The sequence below is a fragment of the Ochotona curzoniae genome, unplaced genomic scaffold, assembly GCF_017591425.1.
Source record: "Ochotona curzoniae isolate NIBS_2020 unplaced genomic scaffold, NIBS_Ocur_1.0 contig_21, whole genome shotgun sequence".
Taxonomy (NCBI): Eukaryota; Metazoa; Chordata; class Mammalia; order Lagomorpha; family Ochotonidae; genus Ochotona; species Ochotona curzoniae.
In genome coordinates, this window is record NW_024465322.1 from 4256272 (window position 1) to 4282203 (window position 25932).

At 44.5% G+C, this 25932-nt stretch overlaps 1 protein-coding gene and 1 long non-coding RNA gene across 2 annotated transcripts in view; one reads left to right on the top strand and one right to left on the bottom strand.

Annotated features, from left to right (window-relative positions):
* The window catches only part of ORC5 (origin recognition complex subunit 5), a 38797-nt gene extending 29109 nt beyond the window's left edge, over positions 1-9688 (bottom strand). Inside the window, exons 1-5 of the mRNA XM_040971237.1 lie at positions 9512-9688; positions 7199-7291; positions 5882-6082; positions 2010-2084; positions 187-298 (exon numbers count right to left, since the gene is read on the bottom strand). Coding sequence (XP_040827171.1) covers positions 187-298; positions 2010-2084; positions 5882-6082; positions 7199-7291; positions 9512-9583 — 553 coding nt within the window. The 5' untranslated portion in view covers positions 9584-9688. The remainder of the gene's footprint in view (positions 1-186; positions 299-2009; positions 2085-5881; positions 6083-7198; positions 7292-9511) is intronic.
* A 217-nt stretch (positions 9689-9905) lies between these two features.
* Positions 9906-14135, top strand: LOC121150384. The gene is made up of 2 exons (XR_005882962.1): positions 9906-10045; positions 13822-14135. It is a non-coding gene; the product is annotated as an uncharacterized LOC121150384 (long non-coding RNA).
* The last annotated feature ends 11797 nt before the right edge of the window (positions 14136-25932 follow it).

Here is a 25932-nt window from a genome sequence, read left to right on the forward strand (position 1 = left end):
TCTCATTCAAAAAACTTCAGTACTTGAACAACTTCTCAAAGCTTTAAAATGGGATTTCAACATCAACAAGACTGTGTGTGAACCCCACCGGTTTAGGGCGCATCCCAATTTTAATAGAAGCTTCATCACTCAAACAATGATAATTCTACGGAATATCACTTGCCCACACAGTGTTTCAAAATTTACCTATGCTGTAGTCTGGAAAGTACAAGACAAACGGCTCAAAGCATCCTGTGTTTGGACGAAACTTTTCCCAAACAATCTCACTGAGAAGGATGACAGTAACGTTTCTATCGGTCTGTAAAACAGAGAGGAATGGCAGTACAGAGTCGTAACTCCACTGGGATTTTTCTTCTCGAAAATTCCAGCAACATCTTAACATACATCGCTGGTGCATTAATTTAGAAAACCTAGTCATTCACTTGCAAACACTCACAGGTAGTTACCTAAACTTTCCATAAAATCTGCGGGTTTGTCAGCGTCTCACTTACCCATGGATGCTAAGACAATCACAGAGGGCTTACTTTGTAAGTTAAGTTCTAATCCCAGCAGCCCCGCTTCCCATCCAGCTCCCTGCTTGTGGCCTGGGAATGCAGTGGAGGACGACCCAACGCCTTGGGCCCCAGCACCTGCGTGGGAGACCTGGAGGAGGCTCCTGGCTCTGGATTGGCATAGCTCTGGCCGTTGCGGCCACTTGGGGAGTGAATCAACAGCTGGAAGATCTTCCTCTCTGTATATCTGACTTTCCAATAACAATAATAAGAATAAAAAGCTGTAGCAACCCAGAGAAAAATCAATGTTAGTTGAAGGAAAACAGATATTCCATGCTACATACTCTCCTTAACAGTACATGCCAGAAACACATTTTCCTTAACATTCTTCATCTATCAATCACTAAGTAAAACTCATACTCAATAAACATTAAAAATACAAAAAAAAAAAAGCTATTAGTCTTTCTTACATCAACATTAAGTAAAAAGGATCATTTGAGGAACTCCCAGCAAAGACCACCAATAGCCATACTTAACTGTCCCTGAACTGTGCCCTGCACCCTCCAGGGGCAGAACTGTCGCTGAGTCATTTTGCACAGCGCCTGGACGGCCCCTGGACAAGCAGTTCCTCCAACGTGAGTAACGTACTGCGCCTGGGGAAAGCAGCACGCCCCAAGCCCTTCTCCGCAAGCACTGACCGCGCATTCTACTGTTACTCAGCACTTTAATGCATACACGGTTAGAACTAGCCAAGCACAGGCTGTTTATATGCTCAGGACACAAAATCAGAAAACAAAAAGTAAACCTTACAAATATAATGGGAATCGACAACCAAATAATTTAAGTATAAAACATTTTGCTTTTTTTTTTAAAGCAGTCTTTTTTTGTGCAAGCTCAATCTCTACTTCTTATGTGAATATGTCCCTAACAGGAAACACCCAGGGATCTTCTTTGAGCATCCCTATGCTAATCAGAATTGCTTAAGAGTGAATTCTCTTAGCAACTGTCTTTACTCAAACTGCTACAAAGTCCATATGACTATTCGGCTTCCCCGGCCGCACATGCGCAGTGAGCCTGCCCCCTCCCCTCCTCACTGGGTCACGACACTCACACTGATCTTAACATCTGGTGCCAACTGCAAATTGAAATACAAAGCTAAGTACGAGGGGTCTTCAAAAGCTTGTGGAAAATGCAAATTCGAAAAAAAAAAAAAACCTGTACAGGGATTGAAAAACTTTTGCATCAAAACATACTTTTAATTTCCTTTTTTTCCACTGATGTTCTGAAGTACCTTCAGGAAACAAACAAACAAACAACTCCAGATAATCCCAAAGAGCCACACCAAGCACTTTGAGGCTACTCAACAGTAAATTTAAAAATCCTCGCAGAGAATTCAAACTCGCGTGTCCCCGCATTTATTCCAGTGAACGTCTTAGTAAAAATGGAAAAAAAAAAAGACTTTGACAACATAACCTCTTGCCTAGCTTATGGGGGGAACCAACGCAACACATTACTTACCAGTTCTTGCAACCTGAGAAACCCAGGCAAAACATTTGCTTCCATATCTCTTAGATACTCTGCTTTATCTAGAACCTTAAAAGAAGGAAGAGAAAAAAAAAAGAGTCAAGTTACAGATCCCTTTATAAAACATTTACATAATATACTGGAAAAATTCAAAACTTGAATTTCTCATCTGACAAAAAAAAGCCCACAACTTTTAGAAATGTCATTTACATTTTGTAGAAAGACCTTTCAAATAGGTCAAATAAACAGACTAATATAGAACATTTTAACTGTGCTGTCTTAACTAGCTACATTTGAAGTGCTACTGAAACGATGGGTAAGGTGTCCTGATGACAACTTCTTAATACTTAAATAACTAATAATGGTAAGAAAGATTAGATTTGGGCCTGGTGCAGTAGCCTACTGACTAAAGTCCTGTCCTTGCATGCATCAGGACCTTATATGGGCACCGGTTCATATTCTGCCTGCTCCACTTCCTTCCAGCTCCCTGTCTGTGGCCTGGGGAAGGCAGTGAAGGACGCCTCAAAGCCTTGGGACCCTGCAGCCACGTGGGAGACCAGGAAGAGGCCCAAGGCTCAAGGCTCCTGGCTTTGGAATGGCTCAGCTCCAGCTGTTGCGGCCACGTGGGGGGTGAACCAGCAGATGGAGGATCTGTCTCCTTCTCGCTTTAAATCTCACTTTCCGATGAAAAACAAATAAATACTGAAAAAGAGAAAGATTCGAGTTTTTGTTCACTGCTAGGATAACCCTATTAGGATTATGCTTTGTAAAACGTCCTTATTGTTCAAAAACAGGTGGCACAAGTTTAGCCAATTGCTGACATTACTGTAACTGGGTGAGGGGCTCCCTGGCACAGAATACTCACAAAACATACAATACAGTAAGTATTTCAATCCTAATTTAGCCAAAATAGAGCTAAGATTATTTTATTTACTGCTAAGAAAAAATCTAGTTTCTCTACTATGCGCTCCCATTATAAAAATGTACTATCAATCTCGCTTGAAATAATTTTTATCCATTAATTCAAATAAACTGGTCCATTTTTTGCTCATTTCAATGCACATTTCAAAGATGAAGCAGTAAATTCATTTTATTCTTCTGATTTAATAAGTCAACCCACTATAATTAATGATTTTACGGTATTCTAATGATAGTGCCTTCCTCAAAAGCGATTATCAGATAATGAGTATTCAAAGTCAAAATCCTAATTCAGATCCAAACATTTTTCTTAATAATCTATGCTGGGCATTCTAATAGCTTCTCAATTTGGAAACTAATTTACTGACTAGAAAACATTCTTGGCTACCTCTCTGTATTATTTCCTAAGCATTGAGGTTTACCAATTCATACTGAACAGATGAATATACTGCAGAGCTAGTCTAAGAAAATGTTTTACACTGAAAATCTACACAATTTTCAACTGTTTTTGTCAACGAGCATCTATGTGCTGAACACCTATTTTGATCCACAGGGGCAAAAAACCAAATGAACCCTCCTTACTGCTCATGGCCACTTCTAGAAATACTGACTGTCCTTCCTCCTTAAGACACTCATGAAACTCTAGGATCGGCTATTTGTTCTGGAACCATTCTGTCGCCCTATGAAGGTTCCATTTTTTCACTGCCACTTTTCCAACCCAATCCCTGCTTATGCTCTGCCTGCTTTAATTACACTATAAGCTGCAGGTGAACCAAGAGTGTCCTTATTCTCTCTTCAGAAACTGGAACAGTGCTTCTGGCACACAGAAAGTGCTCAATAATATTTCTTTATGAAGGATTCACTGACACAAAATACGTCACAGCAGTCATCCATGACCTGCAGTTTCAATTACCATGTTTCAATTAAACACGGCCAACAACGGTCTGAGAACAGTAAGCGGCGAATTTCAGGAACAGGCAAGCTTGGACCTGTGCGTGGCTCTGAAAAGCGTGACAAGATCTGTCCCGCTGCGCCCCGGCAGCGCCCCTTTCCAGGGCACCCACGCTGCCGGAAGCTGCCTGCCCATCCCTCACTCTGCTATCCTGGTTATCGGACCGACTTCAGCGGGATCACACCGCCTTAGTAATTTTACTTGAGAAAGCTGGCATCTGTGATAAGCTCCAGAGAAGCCGTAAAGTACTTCCGCTGGGTACAAAGATGAAAAATACAGTGGGACCGGTGCCATGGCTCAACGGGCTAATTCTCCACCCTCCAGCACCAGCATCCCATAGGGGCATCAGTTCGTGTCCTGGCTGCTCCACTTCTGATCTAGCTCCCTGCTTAATCTCTGGGAAAGCAGCGAAGGATGGCCCAAGTCCTTGAGCCCCCCACAGCCGCATGGGAGACCTGGACCCCTGGCTCCTAGCTCTGGATATGCGCAGCTCTCAGTGTTGTAGCCATTTGGGGAGCGAACCATCAGATGGAAGACCTTTCTGTCTCTCCTTCTCTCCATAAATATGCCTAATAAAAATAAATAAATCTTTTAAAAAATTATAGTAACATACTATAAAAGAGAATGACCATACTCATACATATGCATTATAATATACTGTGATAATTATTCTATTTCATTATTATTAATCTCTTACTATGCCTAATTCAGAAATTTTATTGAGAGTATGTATGTACACAGGAAAGCATTAATTTTTTAAAAATTTTCATTTTTTTTTAATTGGAAAGTCAGATATATAGAGAGGAACAGAGACGAAGATCTTCTGTCAGCTGATTCACTCCCCAAGTGACCACAACGGCCGGAACTGAGCCAATCCGAAGCCAGGAGCCTCCCCCAGGCCTCCCACATGGGTGCAGGGTCCCAAGGCCTTGGGCCATCCTCAACTGCCTTTCCAGGCCACAAGCAGGAAGCTGGATGGGAAGCGGGGCTGCCGGGACATCAACCAGCGCCCATATGGGATCCTGGCGCATGCAAGGTGAGGACTTTAGACACTAGGCTACTGTGCCAGCTCAAACATCTACTTGGTGTTTTAAACTGTGTACTAATCATTTTCACGTGTTTAAACTTAGCCCACCTAAATCAAATAACTCATCTTCGCCCATAAAACTACTCCACACGCAACTGACAAGTTGGACATTTGCTTTTTTCCCCATTTGCTTTCTCTCTGCATGGCTGCTGAACTCTGGGACAAGGTCAACTTCCTTACCCGTGTAAATAGATAAAATAGCCTGAAAATCCTGCTTTGCCCGATTCCAGCTCCAGCTGGGCAGCGTGTCTAAGGCCACAAGTCTCGCTGTGCGGGGACGACTCCTCCCCACGGCCCCGGTGTGTCACCACCCCTGACTGACTTCTTTCAGATTTCCCTCGGCTTTTGCAAAACAGTCTTTCCCCTCCCTCAAATCTACCCCACGACCACGATTTCAGAGTGAGTTTCGTGATGCATATTTGTACTATTTTGGAAATCAAATACTTTATTCCCAAACTTTGGATGCTATATGCATCCAATAAAAGCAGTATTTCCCCGGTTCCTCCATCATCTGGCCCCAACTTCCTCCCTCCGTGTTTCACAACCCACTGATCCTGCCTGCATTGCTTTGCTTACATAGTTTCTTCCCTATGGAATAATGATCAGTTTCTTTCCCCAACGCCCTCAGTCGCTTGGGTCTGACTCGAAGGCTGTCGCCTCATAAAGCCGTACTAGATGCGCCTGCACAGCAGGTGTCTCAGCCATCACTTATCACATACTAAGGTCACACGTGACCACGTGTTACAATCTCGTATTAAACAAAGCTCCATTTGCATCAGGAATCCATCGCACACATCCCTGCACTCCCAGAAGCACCTTGCAGGGAGCGTACATCCTGGAGGTCAGGATGGTAGACACTGACCCAGTGAAGAACGTTTTCCGAAAAGGTGACAGCATCAGGTTACTTACAATGTACACAGTCTGATCCTTGAGGCTTTCTGCTTTGGTGATTTGTTTAAACAAGCGAACGAAGTCATTGAACGTGTCACAGGTTACTTCGGCGCAAGAGCCGTCCTCTGGAGAGCCGAGGACACGCAACCTGCTTAAGATGTGCTCCAGAAGGAGCCTCAGGGTGAAGCATTCAACACAATTCACGAAGACATGCGGGAGCTGAAAACCAAAGCCGACAAGTCAGGACCAACAACGCCGGCATCCACCTGTACTCACGGCCCTGCTGGCCATTCTCCAGGCATACTTCTATACACAACCCACCGCCACCCAATACACTGGCCTCCAACCTGTCCTCTCCAGGAGCCAGGCCACTACAGACGGCTGTCCCCAGGGATCTGATGTTTTCTGGCTGTCGTCTGGGAAACGATGGGAAGCGGCCACGGGCGGCTGAAGGACAATGGTGCTGCACTAAATGCCACCTCAGGATGACAGGAAGGCTGGAGATGGCACTCACAAGAGAGGGAATGCTGTGTGCTGGCTACCCACTTCTGCATACACACCCACTGAGGTGGACCCTGCTGTCTACACATGCCAGTGCTAAGCCACATGTCCTCAACATTTACTACAGGGCCCTTTGCAGAGACTCGGCCCAGCTGTGGCTTCAGATGCGGCAGTGGCTGAACTCTGTCTTCCTTACGCACAGCCCTACATGTTGTCACCACGATCCCTACGGTGCACACGGGGGAAGCTCGAGGTGCTGAACGACAAGGAGCAGTACAGCTCCGCCACACTGTCCTTCCAAACTCTTGACCATCGTATGCCGAAAGAGAACCCGGATGTGGTTCACGGAGGGGCTTGTGTATCGGGCCAATCACTTGGACACTGTGCTGAGAACGTGAGGAGCTGCAAGGAGCTGGCTGCGGGGTGAAGACAAGATCAGGATTGGGACACGTGTGCCACTACACGGGAGAAACAATGGCAATAAAACTGAAACAGGAGCGGACACAGTCAGTGCGTTGAAGGGTACAATCAACAGCACACACTTCCTGGCTTGATTTACTGTATCCACAGGGACGAAGACAGAATCGAAAAACCAATTCTGGACAGCTCTGTCAGTGGCGACGTCATTTAGACACAAGCACCATAGCAACCTGAACAAGGAAAAGGGAAATTTGGCCCAGCTTAAAAAACGAATTTCTAGCATCAAGATTCAAACATTCTAATTACACCTTTCAAGATCTAAAGTCACTGAAGGGATTCAAGCAAAAGTTACTCCGCGCTTGTAGCGGCCTAGGAGAAAAACTCAATTAGCATCCAGCTTGGGGTCATTCTTACCTCTAAAGTTTTCAACAAAGTTTGTGTCACATAGGTCTTCCCACTGGCAGTATGCCCATAAATAAAAATGGATGGAAAGCTGAAATGATGTCTCTGGGGGAGAAAAGATAAAGGTTATGAAATTGATAAAATATTCACCAACTTGTGACCAAGCTTCATATGCCAAACGAAACGCTCAAGCCACATAGCGTGTCCAGGGAGCACACGGCGGGTTCACTGCTACATTCCGACCTAAACGCAGTGCTTGGCAAATAACCTCCCGTTATGAAATTAAGATTTCTCTAAAAACCGTATCTGAGATCTAACACACGTATTTACACTGTTATCGCATAGGGCTACGCACGCAAATTCCTGCATTTTCAGTCTTATAGGAAAGTGTGTTTTCAACTTCATAATAGATTTAAAGAGCTTTCTAAGGATAATTTTTTTCCATACTCCATTTTTACCCTAATCCTTTTTTTAAAGAAAAACTGTGCATCTAATAATCACAAATGAACTGGCTCAACAATTTTTTTGCCAAGTATTAAATGCACCATATTCGACATCTTTGTTATCCAAAACGCTGCACATATCCCACCCTGAAATAGAAGTGAAGAGCGCGGGGCAACTGCCAACTTACACCGAACCCTTCCTTTCCTGGAATGCTGCCACCCTTGTCTGTCTTAAAGCATTATGCCCCACCCTATAACATCTCTCCAGCGGTCACCTGGGGTGATCAGTTCAGTTCTTGCACTGTTATTTCACCTCTCTACCACAAACTGCAACAGAGCAGGATCTAGAACCAACGGCAACGGGCGTGCAGTAACTATGTAAATGTTGAATGAATACATCCATGGTACAAACACCACAGGGCCCCTCGCAGCCCTCTGCTACAGTTCTTCCTGTCTCCCACCTGCCCAGCATCTTGCAGACCAGTGGTGTCAACACGGCTCCATCTGAGCCGCCCTGGGAAGAACACCCTTTCTGAGCCCACCGCTCAGGCGGCCCTGCTTCACGCCTGGGTGCCAACGTTTCTTCCCAGGAGCGGGACTTGTGGTAGAAGGGAGCTGGCTGCAACAACTCCAGTGAGGGAACTTAGGGTCCACCAGGAAAACGGTGGCGATAGTTAACACTAACTGCAAGCCCTACAACCTGACGATTCACTCACTCAACCTCTTACTGCCCTGATGCGCTGCCACTACCACGGCCCTGGGCCCTTCGTTTCTAACTGGAGGAAAATATCTAACCAAAGCAGATGGGTCCCACCGTCCCATCTGATGTGCAGTTCACACTTCTCCACTTCGCACCCAGCTCCCAACAAATGGGAAAGCAGTGGGAGGTGGCCGGAATACCTCCATCTGGGAGACACCCCCGGTGTCATCAGGGAGTGAGTGGGGGGATTAAAGGTCTCTTTCTGTATCTCTGTCTTTCAAATAAATATAAATAAATCTTAAGGGGGAAAAAAAAACCCTAGCTGATCAAGGAATGTGTATACTGCTTGTTTTATTAAGACTTATGTATTTAAAAAGTCACAGAGCGAGAGAGAAGCAGAGATCTTCCATCTGCTAGTTCACGCCCCAGATGGCAGCAAAAGAGGGAGCGGGCAAGCCCGGAGACCGGAGCCAGGAGCCAGGAGCCTCGTCCAGGTCTCCCTCGCGGGTGCAGAGCCCAAGCCCTCGGCCGGCCCTCTGCTGTTTTCCCAGGTGCAGCGGCAAGGGGCTGGACAGGAAGCAGCTGGGATTTGAACCAACGGCAGCAGAGCCTCCTGTAGCCAGCCTCCTACAAGATCCAAATGTAATCACTGACTCCAAGGCTGGAAAACACAACAGCCAGGAGCACCTGCACTGTATGAATCCTAACAAGACGACAGACCCAGGTCCTGCCTGCTCTACTGTTCCCCCCGGAACAACAGGACGGCCTCCCCTGGGGCAGCAAGGGAAAGAAGAAACGTGGACTGGGACTCCCCTGGGTCTTCACCAGCCCAGAAGAGCTGCTGGGGGAGATAAAAACCCACGAAAGTGCGCGAAACAGACTTGGTGCACACCATCCTGGGCGGCTGGGCAGCGACAACAAGCGACTTGGAGGTTCGTAGCATCTCAACAAACTTGGCGCGTGCAGGACAAGGACTTGGCCCAGCGGCCCCGCGCACGGTGGATAACGTTATCTCCTCGCTCAACCAAATAAATACAGGTTCAACTGTTTCTCAACCCCTCTCCCACCCCACCCACCACGAAATTCTTCTTATTATTTTTTAATGGAGTCGGCCTCAACGCCACGGAAACACTCAACCCCCAGCATCTCTTAGGAAGAAAAAAAAAAGACTGCCCAGCCTACCTCTCCAAATAGGGACTGCAGAGTGGCCACCTGGGACTCGCGACAAAGCACCATGCTTTCCAAGGGAGGCATGCTGGCGGGCAGCAGCAGCAGCGAGGACAGTGAAGCACTGGCCAGCCGCCCCGCCGGTCACCTGAGGCCACCTCTCCCTCCTTCAGGTAAAGTCCGCTCTTCCAGTCGCCGGAAACTAGACTTGCCCGGCGTGGGGCGGGGCGAGGCGAGCGTCGGCGTGACGTGCGCGCGCGCGCGCGCGCGTGCGCGTGCGCGGAGCGTCGCTGCCGCTCTAGTCGGCCAGGGTGGGCGCCGGAGGTCTTCTCGTTGGTCCCTGGGTGTTTGCTGAGAGGCACAGGTGTTTCCGGTCGCCGCGTTTTCCGCGGGAAAACGCAGCTATGAGGGAAAAGAAGGTGAACCAGCCGCTTGAGTGCTGGAAACAAAGTGGGTTCTCTTCATTTCCCCGCGCCGAGACGCTCAGGAACCGTAACCTCAACGAAGCCGGTTATGGGGGGTGGATTTGTGGCGTCCAGGACCAAAGAAGTGAGTAACACCTCGGGCTTTCACGTACCTGAAACCTGATACTAAAAGTTTCTGAAAGTAAAGATACAAGAGCCACACACGTTTGATGAAAAGAAGGCCTGGAGCCCTAACTCCCCTAGGATTTAGAGGGTTTAAACGACTCAATTGTTTCCAAGTAGTGAGACCTTGGAAGAGTGATGGCCGTTCATTTTGAACTTCAACTTGCTTGCCTGCCAAAGAGAGATAAAAGCAATTGGGTATTGGCTTAGAGGCCGTGCTACTGCCTGAAACACGTACCTTTAAATCGTGGGTGTCAACCTGTCTATAGCTTATGGGCCACACACTTATTTGCAATAGTTAAAAGGATTTTTTTTGAGAATCGGGGCCTCCTATAACTTACTGAACATTCAGCTCAGTATATTTAAAGTTACAATTCAAAAGGAACTGCCTGAATACCCTAAGGGAATTCTGAAAGTTGCAAAGGGGTGTCCCGTCCGTCCTAAGGAAAATTAGTCCTTGCCACACTCCCGAGAACGGTTGCACGTTCTCCCAACAGCACATCTTGGGAGAATTCAGCAAAAACTATCACTCAATTATTGTTTAAAGAAAATGTTAATGTCCCTGCCTAGGTGCTGTGCGGGGAGGAAGCTGTCTTTTCCACAGCCCCATTTCCACCATACAGCAAAGCCGAGCATAGACATACTAAACAGTTACTGAAGAAGTGTTGATACAGGAAGACACATCCGGATAGTTCCCCAGAGGAGCGAACTTCCAGGCTGTGGCTTAGGAATAAGGAATAGAGGTTCAAAAACCAAGCCAAGGAAGAGAAGTTGAAGGGAGAGGCAGAATAAAGACTTGAATCTGTGAGACCAGGAAAGAGCTTGTAAGGAAAAGGCCATGACTGCACCTTGCGCAGGGTAGAGAAGACCTGGAATTGTTGGTTCAAATGGTGAGAACATATTCAAAGATTTCTTAGAAAAGGCCCCAGAAGACCTGGTGCGGAGCTGAGCTGATCTGAAGCCAGGAGCCAGGAGCCTCTTCTGGGTCCCCCATGTGGGTGGAGGATCCCAAGGCTTTGGGCCATCCTCGACTGTATTCCCAGGCTGCAAGTAGGGAGCTGGATGGGAAGTGGAGTAGCCAGGATTAGAACTGGTGCCCAAATGGGATACCAGTGTGTGCAAGGCAGGGACTTTAGCCATTAGGCTACCATGCCGGACCCATTAGTCCAGATTTTTACACTCTGTAACTCAAATAGCTAGTTATTTCTTCTAAAATCCAAGCTCATGTTTCTTGTCTCATTTCTTATTTTATTCACCCTTCTGTGCTGGGTTTGAACCATTCATCTGGAAGCACTTTCCCAATAAGCCACATTAATTTCACATTAATATCCTCTGTGGTGTGGGATATTATTAATATCCTCTGTGGTACGTATTATCTACCTAATACTATAAACCCTCCCAACCTTCTCAACAAAGATTATGTGAAGTCTTATAAACTAGAATATTTACAACTGTGAAAGCACTTAAATCTTAACATTGTGATATTTATGCCTGTGTTTACAGGCACCTGACTGGGCATGAACACCATTTAAAAATTAATTCCTTCCTTCGTTCTCGTAGCATCTGTTGAGGCTCTAGGAGGTGTGGTGTCATCTTAGCTATTCTCATGAAACATCTAATGGAGAAGCTAGACAATGAAGTCCAAATTAGATGACTGAGCACTTCAAATGACGAGCTTTGATATATAGTAATTAGTGCAATTATAGAATGGCCAAATAATTACATATGTGTGACTAATTCCATATTCATATCTACATCTTCTTTTTAAAATTACATCATCCTGAAATATAATGTTTCTTATATGTCCAATCGCATTAATTTAAACCTTTGCTATACACAGCTCCAGGAAAAAATTTTTGACCTGTGTTAATTTTGTTGGGTAAATGATTTTTTGTCCCAGTAGAACAATTTCTAATGCTTGATATTCCTGGGAAATTAGTGACATGCATTAGAATTCTTATACAGTATTTTTTGAGTAATATTTTAAAATTTGCCTTGAGTCAAATTTATTTCATCTGTTTTAATGATATAAATTTCCAAAGTTATACTGCAAAAGAAAAGGAAAGCAATAAGGAAATGTAATAAAACTATACTTAAAACTGAGTTATGTGGTGTAATATATGAAAATTCAATATTCCGGTGAAATTAAATCAATATTAAGGTGAAGAGGCAATTCAGTTAACTCTTCCACTGCAGCAGCAAGATCAATTATTTTTATATTACTCTACTTAAAACTTCCAATCTTGCATTTCTCAAGAAAGTTTTATTAGACAGGCTAATTTCACACTTCTTTAAAAATGTTATATTCACTTATGCTGGTAAATATTCATGAATACGTTCTTATTCAAAAAAATATGTAATAAAAGCACAAAACCTGGTTAGAATCTAGGCTGCAACGCTTGTTCCTTATGCCCGAGACGTGCTGGTTTTGTAAGTCGGAGCTTTCCCACCTGTAGAACCGAAAGCAGGAATGTAGCCAGTAATGTCCTCATCCACTGGACAAGCCTATATCTCCAGAAAGAGGTGCCTGCACTTGAACCTGAACCTGAACTCACTTTGAACTTGCCCAGTGGCCTGACTGTGCTGCCCTGGAATATGCCCACCTCAAGAGCTGGCAGGGATTTTTGTGACTGTTCTCTAAGATGCCCCCGGTTCCTAAAATAGCGATTAGTATAGAAAAGGTGTGCAGTAAATATTTGTTGAATGAATCCATGTTCTATATATCACACAGCAAAAACAATAATTGCTATCATGACTGTTATTTTGATTAAAGCCAACCTTAAATTCTTACTTTCCTATTTCTTGCAATTTTATTGTCTCAGGAAATGGGCGTGGTATTGTTCCAATAACTCAGGCCTAACTTTTCTTTTTTAAAGAGTTATTTATTTTCCTTGGATGGGCAGATTTACAAAGAGGAGAAACAGAGGGAAAGATCTTCTTTCTATTGATTGACTCACTGCCCCAATTAATTGTCCTACTTTTACTTCATGGCGAAGGGGGCATGCACGGACATTTGGTAATTCTGTTTGTACTTCATGGCTAAGCAGGTGTCCCTAAAGATAATCCCACAAAATACTGTATTCATATTCTTCCAAGTAAGTCATTGTTCATTCTTCAGTAACAGCCATGGAGCGACAGACAGCCAGGATTCCAGGACCAACACACATGATCAGCAACATTGAGTCCCAAGCTCACATTAGTTGCAAAAAACATCTCACAAGGGCAAACAACATCGTCTCCATGGATTACAGAGTTCTTAGTGGGGTGGTTGAGTGTCCATGCAAAGAGGGTGAGACTGCGTCAAGGTGGTTGGAGAGATATCCGCCAGGCCCTGCCAAACAGCTGGAAGCTCCTCTGGGCCCTGCCAAACAGGGGAGCTGTTATCTTCACACCTTGGCCTCATCCACACCCACTGCACGGACCCCAGCAGGAAAGGACATCTGAAAAACATCAACGTGAGAAGGAGGCAAAAGACTAGAGTAATAGGTAGAGGACGGCTAGGTAACAGGAAGATGAGAAGAGATGCTGTGAAAAGCAATAAAATGTCAAGAAGAAACAACGCCCAGGGCCAGGTGTGTAACTGTAGCTGCTATATAGAATTCAATACTGTGTGTGTGCTATAATTAATATAACTAATCACTAACGGACTTCCAAGATTATCCCCCATCTTGGCTTTATAAAATTTTCCATGATGATGTTGGTATATCAGCCTTGACCAGTGTCCTGTTGTTTCTTTAGGTTCAAAGGGTTTGGAGCGATGAAGCAAAAATGGACACAGATTTGGAAGTTCTTGAAAGACTTAGCAAACTGACTTCTAATAGTTTGTACCAGTTAGCAGAATCCGGGACTTCTAGAATCAAACCAGTAATGCTACTGGATTCTGGACCAAAGTAAGTGAACATCTATTTCACAGAAAACCATCTATAATAGCTAGGGACTCTGAGAATGGCAATCCATCAGCCGCATTTCTGGACTGACCCGAGATGGGTGGGAGCAGCGGAGCCTTCTCTAAGCCTGAGGCCACACCATCTGGAGACAGCTGGCCAAGTTAGGAAAATCCCTCCATGGAGGGAGGGATTGATGAGTGTTTGTTGTGGAGAGGGATGCGTTTCTGGCTCCGGGCCCTAATCCTTGGGTATTTGCAGGCAGCTGTAGAGCTGGGAAGCAGAAATGCTGGCCAGATCCGCTCAAGCTGCTGGTTTCCGATGCTGGCAGCAGTTCCCCTTTCGGTCTCTAGATGTCGGCCTTGGAGATGAAATAACAGCTCGAGGCTTGGGCGCCGGAGCTTGTCCTCTGGCCCAGAAAGAAGTCCCCCAAGATGATGGAGGACACGCCAGTCCCTGGAAGCAGGGGTTTCAAGGGCGTGCCCTTCCGGGGTCGGGCGTGGGAGAACGGACCCTGTCGTCTAACATTCATAGGCCCATGAATGTATACACAGTTAGCTAAGAAAGGAGATGACACCTCACGGATGGTTTTTGTTTCATTTCTCTGACGGCTAGTAGTCCAGAGCAATTTTTTTTTTCTGTTTGTTGGCTCTTCGTACATTTTTAAAAAGATGTCTGTTCAGGTCCTTTGCCTGTTGCATAACTGGATTGTGTGTTTTGCTGTTGGATTTTGTGAGCTCCTTGTATAATCTGGATATTAGACCTTTATCAGGTACGTGGTTTGCAAATACTCTCTCCCACTCGGAGAGTTGTCACTTCGCGTTGTTGATGTTTATTTGCCTGCTGTCAGACGTCTATTGTTGGTGAGAGATTAAGTGTTTGGTTGGTAGGATGTCGCTTCAGTCTTGCAGAGATTGTTAAATATCATATGGTGCATACACTATATCTTCTGAACAAAAATTTGGATTTTCTGGGGTCAGCATGGTGGCACATCGTGCTAATCCTTTTGCTAATCAGTGCTGGCATCCTATGTGGGCACCGGTTCATATCCCAGCGATCCCACTTCCAATCCAACCCCCTATTGAAGGCCTGGGAAAGCAGCAGAAGATGGCTCAGGTACTTGGGCTCCTGTGCCCTTGTGGGACACTTGGAGGAAGCCGCTGGTACCCAGCCTTGGCCAATACAGTCTCTTTAGGGGTGAACCAGTGGATAGAAGATCTGTTTCTGTCTCCCCTATCTCTCTCTGTATAACTCTTTCAAATAAAATAAGTACATCTTAAAAATATTTTTTTTTTTATTTTCTAAATTTTGAAATACTTAACAATAAAGGTTTTGGTGGAAAGGATTGTGGGACTACGTTTTGATCTTCCTGGCTCATGCAAAGGACTGCTCCAGATAGACGCTTCAAGTCACCTGAATCCTACCGTAGGGAACTAGAACATGAGGGCAGAGGTACAGAGTCAGGACTGGTAATTCGGATGCCTGCTCTCTCCTGAGGCCAGACAGGGAGCAATGAATTGTAAGCAGAGGTAGCCTGTGGCTAGTGCTCCCTGGATGTCTGTGCGGTGTGGGAGTCTGCAGGCCAAGGAAAAAAGTAAATACAGCAGAGGAGGGACTAAATGGGAAATGGTGAGGCTGTGTTTTGTGACCTGGAGGATGTGTGCAGCTCCTGTGACCCAGCCTGTGGCTCATCAGCAGAAAAGGATCCCCAGAATCCATTCTGGCTGACAAGCCCAGGTCTTGTAGCTTAGCAAAAGGGCTTTTACTGGAAAAAGAGCTCGTATGCTTGTTAGATCTCTGTTGTATGGGGGGAAAAAGTCTCTGAGAAAAAGAAAGGCATATAAAAGAAAATGAAACAGGAATGCCCTTGCATTAGGAACGATTCATCTCTTGATTGAAGAAGAGCAGAGAGAATATGCAAAGGAGAAACACTCTAAGAGGGAGATGTGCAGACTGGAGGCCAAGAAAATTGAGAGAGAATGCACCGACGTGTGCATTCTACTTTGTGGCTACATCACAGTGGGAGAAGACACCTGGGCTTATTTTTACAGTGTGAGGATGTGATGTGACTTGATAAGGAAACATTCCCGCAACTTGCATCCCGAGGCTTTGCTGAACAAGCCAGGGGATGAATAAGTGAACAAACGAATAGAATTTCGGGTCACCGGTCACAACGCACGCAAAGCACATTTAGCTCAGCACGTTTCCCATGCAATGCCATTTCTATGAAGTTTCAGGAGCTTACCGAGGGACTTGATTGGCTTACGATATCTTCTCGCATTTGCAGCTTGGCAATCTAGGTGTGCTGGAAAGCTCTTAGTCAGCCGTGTGTATTCGTCGTGGTTCCGTTCGGTGCGTTCTCAGAAGACAGGCTGAGAAGGAGGTATCATTCCTACAGGAGGGTCGACTCAGCTTGTCAGAGTGTAAGCTGGCAAGGCTTTCATTTCCCAGCCAGGCTGAGGAGTGGCAGGCCGCTTCTCTCTGGGTACCACCTCGGAGGTCCGTGGCCCGTTTCCTGCACAGGCTGTAGAAGGGCCCTTGACTTACTTTCTCCAGCAGCTGGGTCCTCACCTGACATCACTTGCAACATGGTGCTACTTTTCTTCCTTCTCAGCTCCTGGCTGTTTTCTCTCTTTTCCTGGCTGCCTCCCTGGGATGGCCTCCTGTTTACCCTTGGTCTGTAAACTTCTCCCTTGGTGGAGGACTATCATCTGTCTAATTGCTTGGCCATTTCTGGTTAGATACAATGTAGCCAGCCATTCCCCTGAACCCTTGATGGAACTTGAAGAAATTCAGATGCTAGGTTCTCTGAATTAAAACTCTAACAAGTATGTGGCCCACATGCACATTTGTAATTTTCAAAGCTTCCTTAGATGATTCTGATGCAGTTGAGATAGGTACTGAACTAAGTTATCTCTAAGGTGCCTCTCCTTTTAGAACTTGGTGCTCTGTGAGGCCTCAGAGACCACCATCAGATTAACTTTTAGGCAGCTGACACAGCGACAGATGCCAACTTTGTGTTGATCTATTTGGATGGGCTGGCCCAAGGCCAATGATCTCAAATAAATGGCAATAGTGACCAGTAAGATGTGCTATAATTATTCTAATCAGTCTTATAGAGCAGTAACACTCATGAGTGCATCAACGACATTTGCTCGGTGAGAAAACCACAAACTGTCTTTTCTTTCGGAAGAAGCGAGGGATCTACTGGGAAGAGTGTGAAAATTTTAAAAGACGTGCAAAAAAGTTGAAGGATTAAATTTGCTTTTGTGTGTCATTACAAAACATTTCTGGTATCCGAAAGTGTCACATTTCACTTCCTCCGTGAGTCACAGCGCACACTTACATTAGAGATGTTAGACAAGTGATAATGCAATGGCCTCGGTGATCTTTATTTAAAGGCTTATTTATTCTTTTGCTCAAAAGGCAGAATTACAGAGCTGGATCAGAGAGAGAATGAAAATCTTCCATCTGCTAGGTAACTTCCCAAACAGCTGCAGCAGCTGGAGCTGGGCCAGACCAAAGCCAGGAGCCAGAAACTGCTTCTGAGTCTCCCATGTGGCCCAAACTCTTGGGCCATCTTCTTGTGTTTTCCCAGGCATATTAACAGGGAATTGAATTAGAAGTGGAAGAGCCAGGACTAGAACTCGTGCCCATGTGGGATGCTGGTGCCACAAGCAGAGGCTTAGCCTGGTATGCCAAGGTGCTGATCTGTCTCAGCGATCTGTTAAAAGTAACCTCTCTTACTCCAAAACTTAATTCTAGATGGAAAGGGCATATTTCTGTCAATAATAAAAAAGAACTAGAGAGAAGTTTCATTACACTACAAATTTGCATCTGCTTTCCTCTTTAATACGTGCCAACATAATTTGTTAATTGGTTTGCTAGGTTTTTTTTTTTTTCTGATGAAACAATAACAGGGTTAGCAGACTTGGAATCCTTTGAGTAGGAAAATGATATGTTAGTAGATTTTCTTCTCATTGCTCTTCTTGGGCGGAAGGCGCTGTGAGTCTGGGGATAGCTGCACAAACCCACGTGACCTGAAGCTGCACCTGCTCATCTTTCCATGACCAAAAGATCCCCAGGCAGAGGGCGCCACCTGGAGGAGAAGGAGAGGAGCCTGTCCTTGGCTGGCTGGTGATGATCTCTGCGGAAAGGGAGGAGAAGGCAAGGATACAGAATGGTGAAAGCACCCCCCGAAACATTGTTGCACCCGAGGATGTAACTATCTTTGAAGTTTTAGAGTAGACTGTCAGCTTTGACATTTTTCCCCCTAAGATTCTCAGGAAACTAGAGTGAGTAATTATAGGCAGTGACTGTCATCGTCAAGACAGTTCCGTAATTAGAGACACATCGAATATGTCTCATTTAGCGGCACCTCAAATAGAGCTGCTGGGGCAGCCAGCAGTTAGAAAAAGGTTAACAAAAGCGGAGCAGGTGGATGGCGATGAAGTTGAAGATGATGGCAAATGTCCGTGATGGGAAAGGATGCTCCGTGTTTCCCCAAACACAGACTGTCCTTCAAACAATCTGGAAGAAGTATCGGGTCTTGAATTCTGCAGTAAAATTTATGAGAGAGAAGACAGGCCAACCGATCCAAATTCCTACGCGTTTACTAGTAAGATTTTCAAAATTCCATTTGCTTTCTTCTTTTTTTAAATGATAAGACTTATTTTTATTTGAAAGACGGATTGACAGAGAGAAGAAAGGACAGAGAGAAATCTTTCATCTGGTTCACTCCCTAAATGACCACAATAGCCAGAGCTGATCTGAACTGAAGCCAGGAGCCAGGAGTTTCTTTTGGGTCTCCTATGTAGGGACAGGAACCCAAGGAGTTGAGCCATCCTCTACTGCTTTCCTACCCATTAGGAGAGAGCTGGATCGGAGGTGGAGCAGCCAGGACCAAACTGGCATCCACATAGGATATTGTTGCTTCAGATGGAGGGCTAGTCCGTTATGCCACCATGTTGGTCTCCTAAAAACCCGATTTGCTTTGTTAAGGTAATGGAATAAAAACCCTTTGGAGGAAGATTTTCTTTTAGACATCTAACATATTTGGGATCCATTTGCAGTCTGGTCACAATCTCATGGAGTGGTTTGAGGGGAGATGATTTCCATCCAGGCAAGTCAGTGTGTGAAGAAGTCTGGAACAAACATCTTAACTACGCCACAGTTTGGAAAAAACTGGGAAGCTTCACTCACAAACACATGTACCAAACAAATCAGTGTGAAGGAAGGTGTTCATTGGAGGGACATAATTGTCATTTATTTCCTAAGTAGGAGAAGCAGTTGGATGCAGCTGTCTTCAGGCATCTGGTCCAGGCTGATGGGCACCCGCGTAAACATCCTGAATCATAACGGAAGCACACGTGGTCAGAATAACAGATCGCAGCCTTGTTTCGTTTTGCCCCTAAGTTTTGAAATGGTTCTCTTCTTACTGTGCCAATCAGAGGAGGTTGAAGACAGGAACACCTAAAAGAAGAAAAATACTGAAACTATAGTGTCAACTATAATATAAAAACAGAAAATAGCAATATTATAAATAAAAATGCAGAAAGGGAAATTTTTTTAAAAATGTCATTATTATGCTTAAAAACATTTTTCAGGTGTGAGAACAGCCCAAGGAAGTTTGAGCATCTTCTAGATCCAGGCGGTGTGGTGTCTCCCTCCTCCTGGGCCCCTTCCCTTCCTCCTCTCACCTTTCCTTTGCATTTTTAAATCTATACTTGTGAGAACCATGTGCAAATTAGAAACTAAAATATGGACTGTTGAAGAAAACCTTATTCATCAGCCATAAATAGCTGAACTTTAAAAAAAAAAAGATTTATTTATATTTGTTTGGAAGGCAGATTTTACTCAGCAAAGAAGGAGAAGCAGAGAGAGGGGTCTTCCACTCAACTGCTTCGCTCTCCAAATGGCTGCAAGCTCTAAGCCCATGTGAAGCCAGGAGCTTCTTCTGAGTCTCCCGTGTGGGTGCAGGCTGGAGTTTGTGGGGTTCAGTTCACCTTGGCTCTGTGCACATCATGCTTGTCTTGAAATTGCATCACCAGTGCAGTCCACACTGGTATGGGCAGAGCAGGAAGGCTGTTCAGTCCCTACCTGCTTCTAATGCCTCTCAGCACTTCAACTTCATATCCATAGTTCACTAAGATCCTTTGATCTGACAAGCTTAGTATGGGTATTTAGAACACCATTTGCAGATTGCACAAAACCACCAACTGAAACAGCTTGCTCCAGATTTATTGAATTTCTCATCCCATCTGTGGTTGCCTTGGCAAGGCCAGACCAAATTGTTTCCTAGGGCTTATATAGCCAGTGGGCCAGATGCTCCCTACCCCCAAAGGGTCAACAAACTTTATAGTCTGTTGGCCATAGCCAATCTGTCACCTGTTTTTGTCAATGAAACCTTCCTGGAACCCAGCCATGCCCACTCATTTGTGGTGACCTGCCTAGTACAACGGTGGCAGTGCTGAGAAGTGGCCATAGAGACCACATTGGCCTGAGGGCCTAAGATGAAACTTCAGGATCTGCTGAAAGAGAAATGGTCACCCCACGCCTGACCTAGAACTTTCTTGTTGATTTTAACCTGCCTGGTCTCCCTTGGCTGCAGCCTGCTTGAGAATGTGCCTGCATTTCCTCCACTGCAATTCAAAAGGCCCTCCGGACTGCAAAACACGGGATTTCTTGTTGAGCAGCAGGCATTCATTCAAAACACAAGTTTTAAGTGCACCAGATCAGCAGCAACATCTAGACATGATTTATATTTTATGGGTACGAGGGAGGCTATTTCCGTGTCCTTTCTTCTCAGTAGATCGCTTTATTGTTGTTATTATTATTAAAGTTCTACTGCACCAGGGCACTATCATAAAAATGTCTGCCCCTCAGTCAAGTTTGAAGGACGCAGGGTGTGTTGGAGGCAAGGTGCTCTGGTTCACACTACGGCAGCCTCCATTCTAAGCAGGGCTTGGTACAATGGAGATTTTTGACAACTCTCCGTTAAATGAATGGTGAATAAACGAGCTTCCTCTTCTGGTGGCAAATAATTTTATTTTAACTATGTTGTTTGAAAACATATGTAAGCTCGTCTTTTGCCCATGTTTGCAGCTTCGTGGTTAATTCAGTAACACCCAGGCATATGTTTGTTTGGAAAGCGCCCGTGGATTTGCAGATCATCTAAAACGTGGATGTGCGTAAGAGGCCATCATGCCAGTTTTGTGCACTGTAAAAACTTTCCTCCCCAATCCCAGACCAGACAGATCATCCTGATGTGGCCTGGGGAACCAGTGGAGGATGATTCAAAGCATTAGGATCCTGCATCCATGTGGGTGACCCGGAGGATGCTCCTGGCTCCTTGGTTTGGATTGGCTCAGCTTCAGGCTAATGTAGTCATTTGTTTGGAAATGAAAAATCTTTCTGTCTCTCCTTCTCTCTGGAAATCTCCCTTCCAATAAAAATAAATAAATCTTAAAAAAAAAAGAAAAAGATGTAACACATTGCCTTTTTCCCTTGGCCTCTGTGCAATAGAACAACAGAATATTTTACTCCTGTCTAACTCAACACCCATTAATCAAATTGTTTCAGTCTTTACCACTCCCTGTCAGCCTCCACTCACCACCTTGATGCTCGTAAGTTCTATGAGGCCCAACTTTATAGATTCCATATGTGAGTGAGGTCATGCGATACGCATCAGTTCATACTTGATTTCTTTCACGCAACATAACGGTCTCCAGTTCCGTCCAGATTACCGTAAATAACCAGGTTCCATCTCTCTTACTGCCTGAGAAATGTGTGTGTGTGTGTGTGTGTGTGTGTGTGTGTGTGTGTGTGTGTGTGTATCTACGCGTATGAAGGCCACGTTTTCTTTACTCGTTGGTAGGTAGATAAACCCTTGGGCTGTTTCATCTCTTGATTATTGCCACCAATGTGACAAGAAACTTGGGGGTTCAGATGTCTTTTTTGCCAGAGTGATCTCATTTCTCTTGTATATATTCCTACTAGTAAGACCACTGAATATAATCCTAGCTGCTCCGTTTTTAGATTTTTAAAGGAGATGTATTTATTTTCCACAATAGCTGTACTGATAATTGTCATTCTTGGTGTGTAAGGGTTCTCTTTTCTCCACATCCACACCTGGGCTTTTTATCTTCTATAATTATAGTCATAGCCGACCTAACAATAGTGAAACGATATCTCAGTGTGGTTTTGAATTGAGTTTCTCTGATGATTAATGGGGCTGAACGTGTGTGTGTGTGTGTGTGTGTGTGTGTGTGTGTGTGTGTCTTCTTCCTATGAGAAATGTCTACTTGAGTCAATTATTGCCCATTTTTAAATGGGATTATTTGTGGTTTTACATTATACTGAGTTGTTTGAGTTCTTACAAACTTTGATTATTTACACCTTGTCAGAAATGTTTCAGCCATGCTTGGGAGGTTCAATTTTCCCATTTTATTTTTTTAATACAGAAAGGAAAGTGAGAAGTCCAGCACTTTGAACTTGAATGCTTTTAAGACTAATAGTGTCATTTTTAAGACTAATGATGCTGTAAGCTGTATCATGTCAGGCATGTTGCATTGTCCTTGCTGGTCTACCTGGTTAACCCTGTGTCTGATAGCTCTGCAACTAACATTTCTTCGTAGAACTTTTTGTCTTTAAAATTCAAGTAGTTAAATATTCAATATCTAAATAAATACCCAGGAACAAATCTAACTGAAGAGATGGAGGAAAGATCTGTATGATGAAAATACTTCAGCATTTTGGATTAGGAAAGAATTTTCGAGCTTAGATGTCAAAAGCGTAGAATAAAAAGCAAAACATACTTTAAAAAATGAGATTTCCAGGATTCTAACTCCTACAAAGCTCAAACAAATATCCTGCCTGAGAATCTGACATGACTGGAAAGTTCTCCCAGTGGTGGTGTCTTCAAGCCTCTAGCACTTGCTACTCTTCCTTCTTCCTCCATCAGCCTCACCAATCCTACCCATTTCCCATAACCTGTGTCCGTCAGAACAGACTGCATTTCCTTGTCCCCAGGAAGCAAGGCCTATCTAGGTTGTCCTTACTGAGAAGAGCTGGGCAGGTCCCCACTCAATGCTTCAATTTCTTGGAATTTCTCTCCTATCCAGGAGTTTTTTTCAAGACCCCAAATTCTAAACAACAGTGTGCTGCCATGGGAATACCTGGGCAGGTGGTCACCCTCTTCGAACTGATGAATTCCTAACCAAATGGTAAGGTGTCCTCAAATATTATTAACCAGGTCTTAGTCAAATAGATCATCCATATCAATTGATATTAAACACAATTATTTTATTCTGAAATGTACCTACTTAGCCAGACATTTCCACTTCCCTGCTTTTTGTTAAGTCTTTTACTCACTAAAGTTTTTACATTTTTCTCCCTTCCTTAAGAATTGCTACAAAGAAATATAGTCTATGTGTGCAGATAAGGACTTGGCTAAATTTATATAAGTAATAAAAGAATAAAATCAGATCTCCAGCTCCAAAATAATCTACTTCTGCTGGTTTCATTCATTAAAAATAGAAAGATAGAATTAAGGCAGTCCAAAAAAGAGTATTTAAAAGCCTTTAAAAATTTGCTTTGCATATCTAATTCTAAGTACATTTCACTATCGAGCCTCATTGTAAAGCCAAAAGAATAGAGAATAAATGGTGGCAATCAGGAACAGTTGATAGTGGTAATTAATATTCATAACAACCATCGTATAGCTATAAAATATTACTGATTGTTATAGCTAGTATATAAAATCAAATTGACTTCCTCAAGATTAGCATAGTAATATCATTATAGTCGGAAATCATGTTGTAAAACCGTAATCACGCTGGCCTAAATAAAATGAGGATTTGCACCCGGAAAAGTTAGTCTGGAATCTAGTCATTTCCATTTCACTTTGACTTCGCTCCAACATGTGCAGGCGAAAGTATGCAGTCCATAATATAATCAAAATTGTAGAAACTTGGTAGAACCTGGGAGCATTAGACGAGCTGCTGCTACAGGGTACCAGGGCCGTGGTCAGTCCTTTAGGACTGGCTCTGCATAACAAGAGACTAACCTGTAAGCTACTTCCTGGGATGTAGGATATATAGGAGCAAGGTATCAGAAGGCAACGCAAAACACGGGACAGCTCACGAGTGTTGTTACAATCAGACCTGAGTCTGTTAACCATGGGAGCTGATTTTCATCGCCAGCCCCCCCGGGACCCCTTGTACTGTCACCTAGCCAGTTTAAAAACCCTTCAATTGGATCATTACATAGAATATAAAATTCTCATATGCCTGTGGAATGTCGATTGGCCTCAGTATTGCTTGGCTAACTCTCCCAAGTGGCCGCTTAATGGCTTTGGATCTGGATCTGGATCTGGATCTGGATCTGGATCTGGATCTACTCTGAGATCTAATCGACTACTGCATGCATTTGGGAAAGCGGGGGACGTCCCCCATCTTCAAGCCCTCTTTGCTCTCCGCTTGTGTCCTCTGGTGACGTATGCCCTCCTCTCTGTATCTTTTTAACCATTAAAAAGGAAACTCCAGCGTCCGCTTCCAGGGCTCTGGCACCACATGCTGCCTCAATGTCTCTGGCTTCTTTTTGTGACTTAGACCCCACTGATAAACTCCTTCCTCATTCTCCCCCACCTGTGGTCTTGGACTCTACCCCACCCACTCTACCTCCCAAACCATGCCGTCCTACCCCTCTGCCACCTTGCCCTTTTTCTCCCACATGGCAGGCCCTGTCTGCTCTCTTGCCTTCCCCCCCTCTCTTTTCCATCCCCTCTGAAGGTCTCTGTTTACTGTCCCCGCTGGGGATCTAAGCTGCCACAATACCCCTTCGACCCCCCAACTCAGACTACTTGTGAAAAAAATGCTTCTCGGCCTCTCAGCCATTATTGACCCCATGAGCCTTCTACTCGCTGTGGGTGATGGGTTGGGTGTACCCTCTCCCCTTCTCCACAGGTTCCTCTCCATTTCTGGACTCGTTTTATCCCCCATGAAAATCTGAGGTTACATGAATCCCACCACTTTGGGCTCCGCTCATTCCAGCCAGGGTGGAGAATTTAAGCTCCCCTTAGAGTCGTCACTCGGCCGCCTTCTTAAAGACCTCAAAACCAGGCACACCAACTGCCTTCTGTAACGTGCTTTGGACTCAACACAAATTAGACAGTGATCCAATCTGACCTCCAAATTCTCCATGTTGGGTAACGTCCATCCATCCAATGGCAAATAGAGATTTCCTATGTTTAAGTCTTCTTTTTCACCATTCTCACCCTCTGGCCATCCTGCTCTCCCTCTCAGATTCTTCTGACTTAACCCCTATAAAGCCCCCTCCTCCTACCCAGCCACCTCATGCCTTGAGGTGCAGGGCTTCAGAACAATTACGATTCTATTAATTATTATTTCAAATCATCTTCTGCAGTTGACTGAGCAGGGCACGACACTCCGTGTGCCTCCTTGCATTGGTCATGAAGCGTCTGTGCACATTGTGGTTATTGTAGCAGATGGTGGTGTTCTAAAACTTTGTCCATTTGGTGAATCAGGATGGTTGGATACTAAAATAAGGTGGCTTGCATTATAAATAGACAAGTCTATACAAAATAGTCATGCTTTGATTCTTCTATGTATTACTTCCTGGGAAGATGCCAAAAGGCCATGGAATCTAAATGAACAAACTATATGTGATCCTGAGTCTTGCCGGATACTGATTGGGACATTCGTGGCATAACAATAGTAGCAGGAAAAGTCAGGGTTAAACTGTGGTATTGTCACTTGCAGAGACTAAAGGAAGCATAAATAGCATTCATTTTTTTTTAAAGGAATTCAATGCTAGAATGCAGGTTTATAATGGATGTTGGCTATTTAGTGAGTCCCGGGAGAGGTGAAATTGCTCTTCATTGAAAAATATTTCTAATTGTGAGCTTTGCATTGAACTCCTTGAGACTCTGCTGCGATAATTGCGC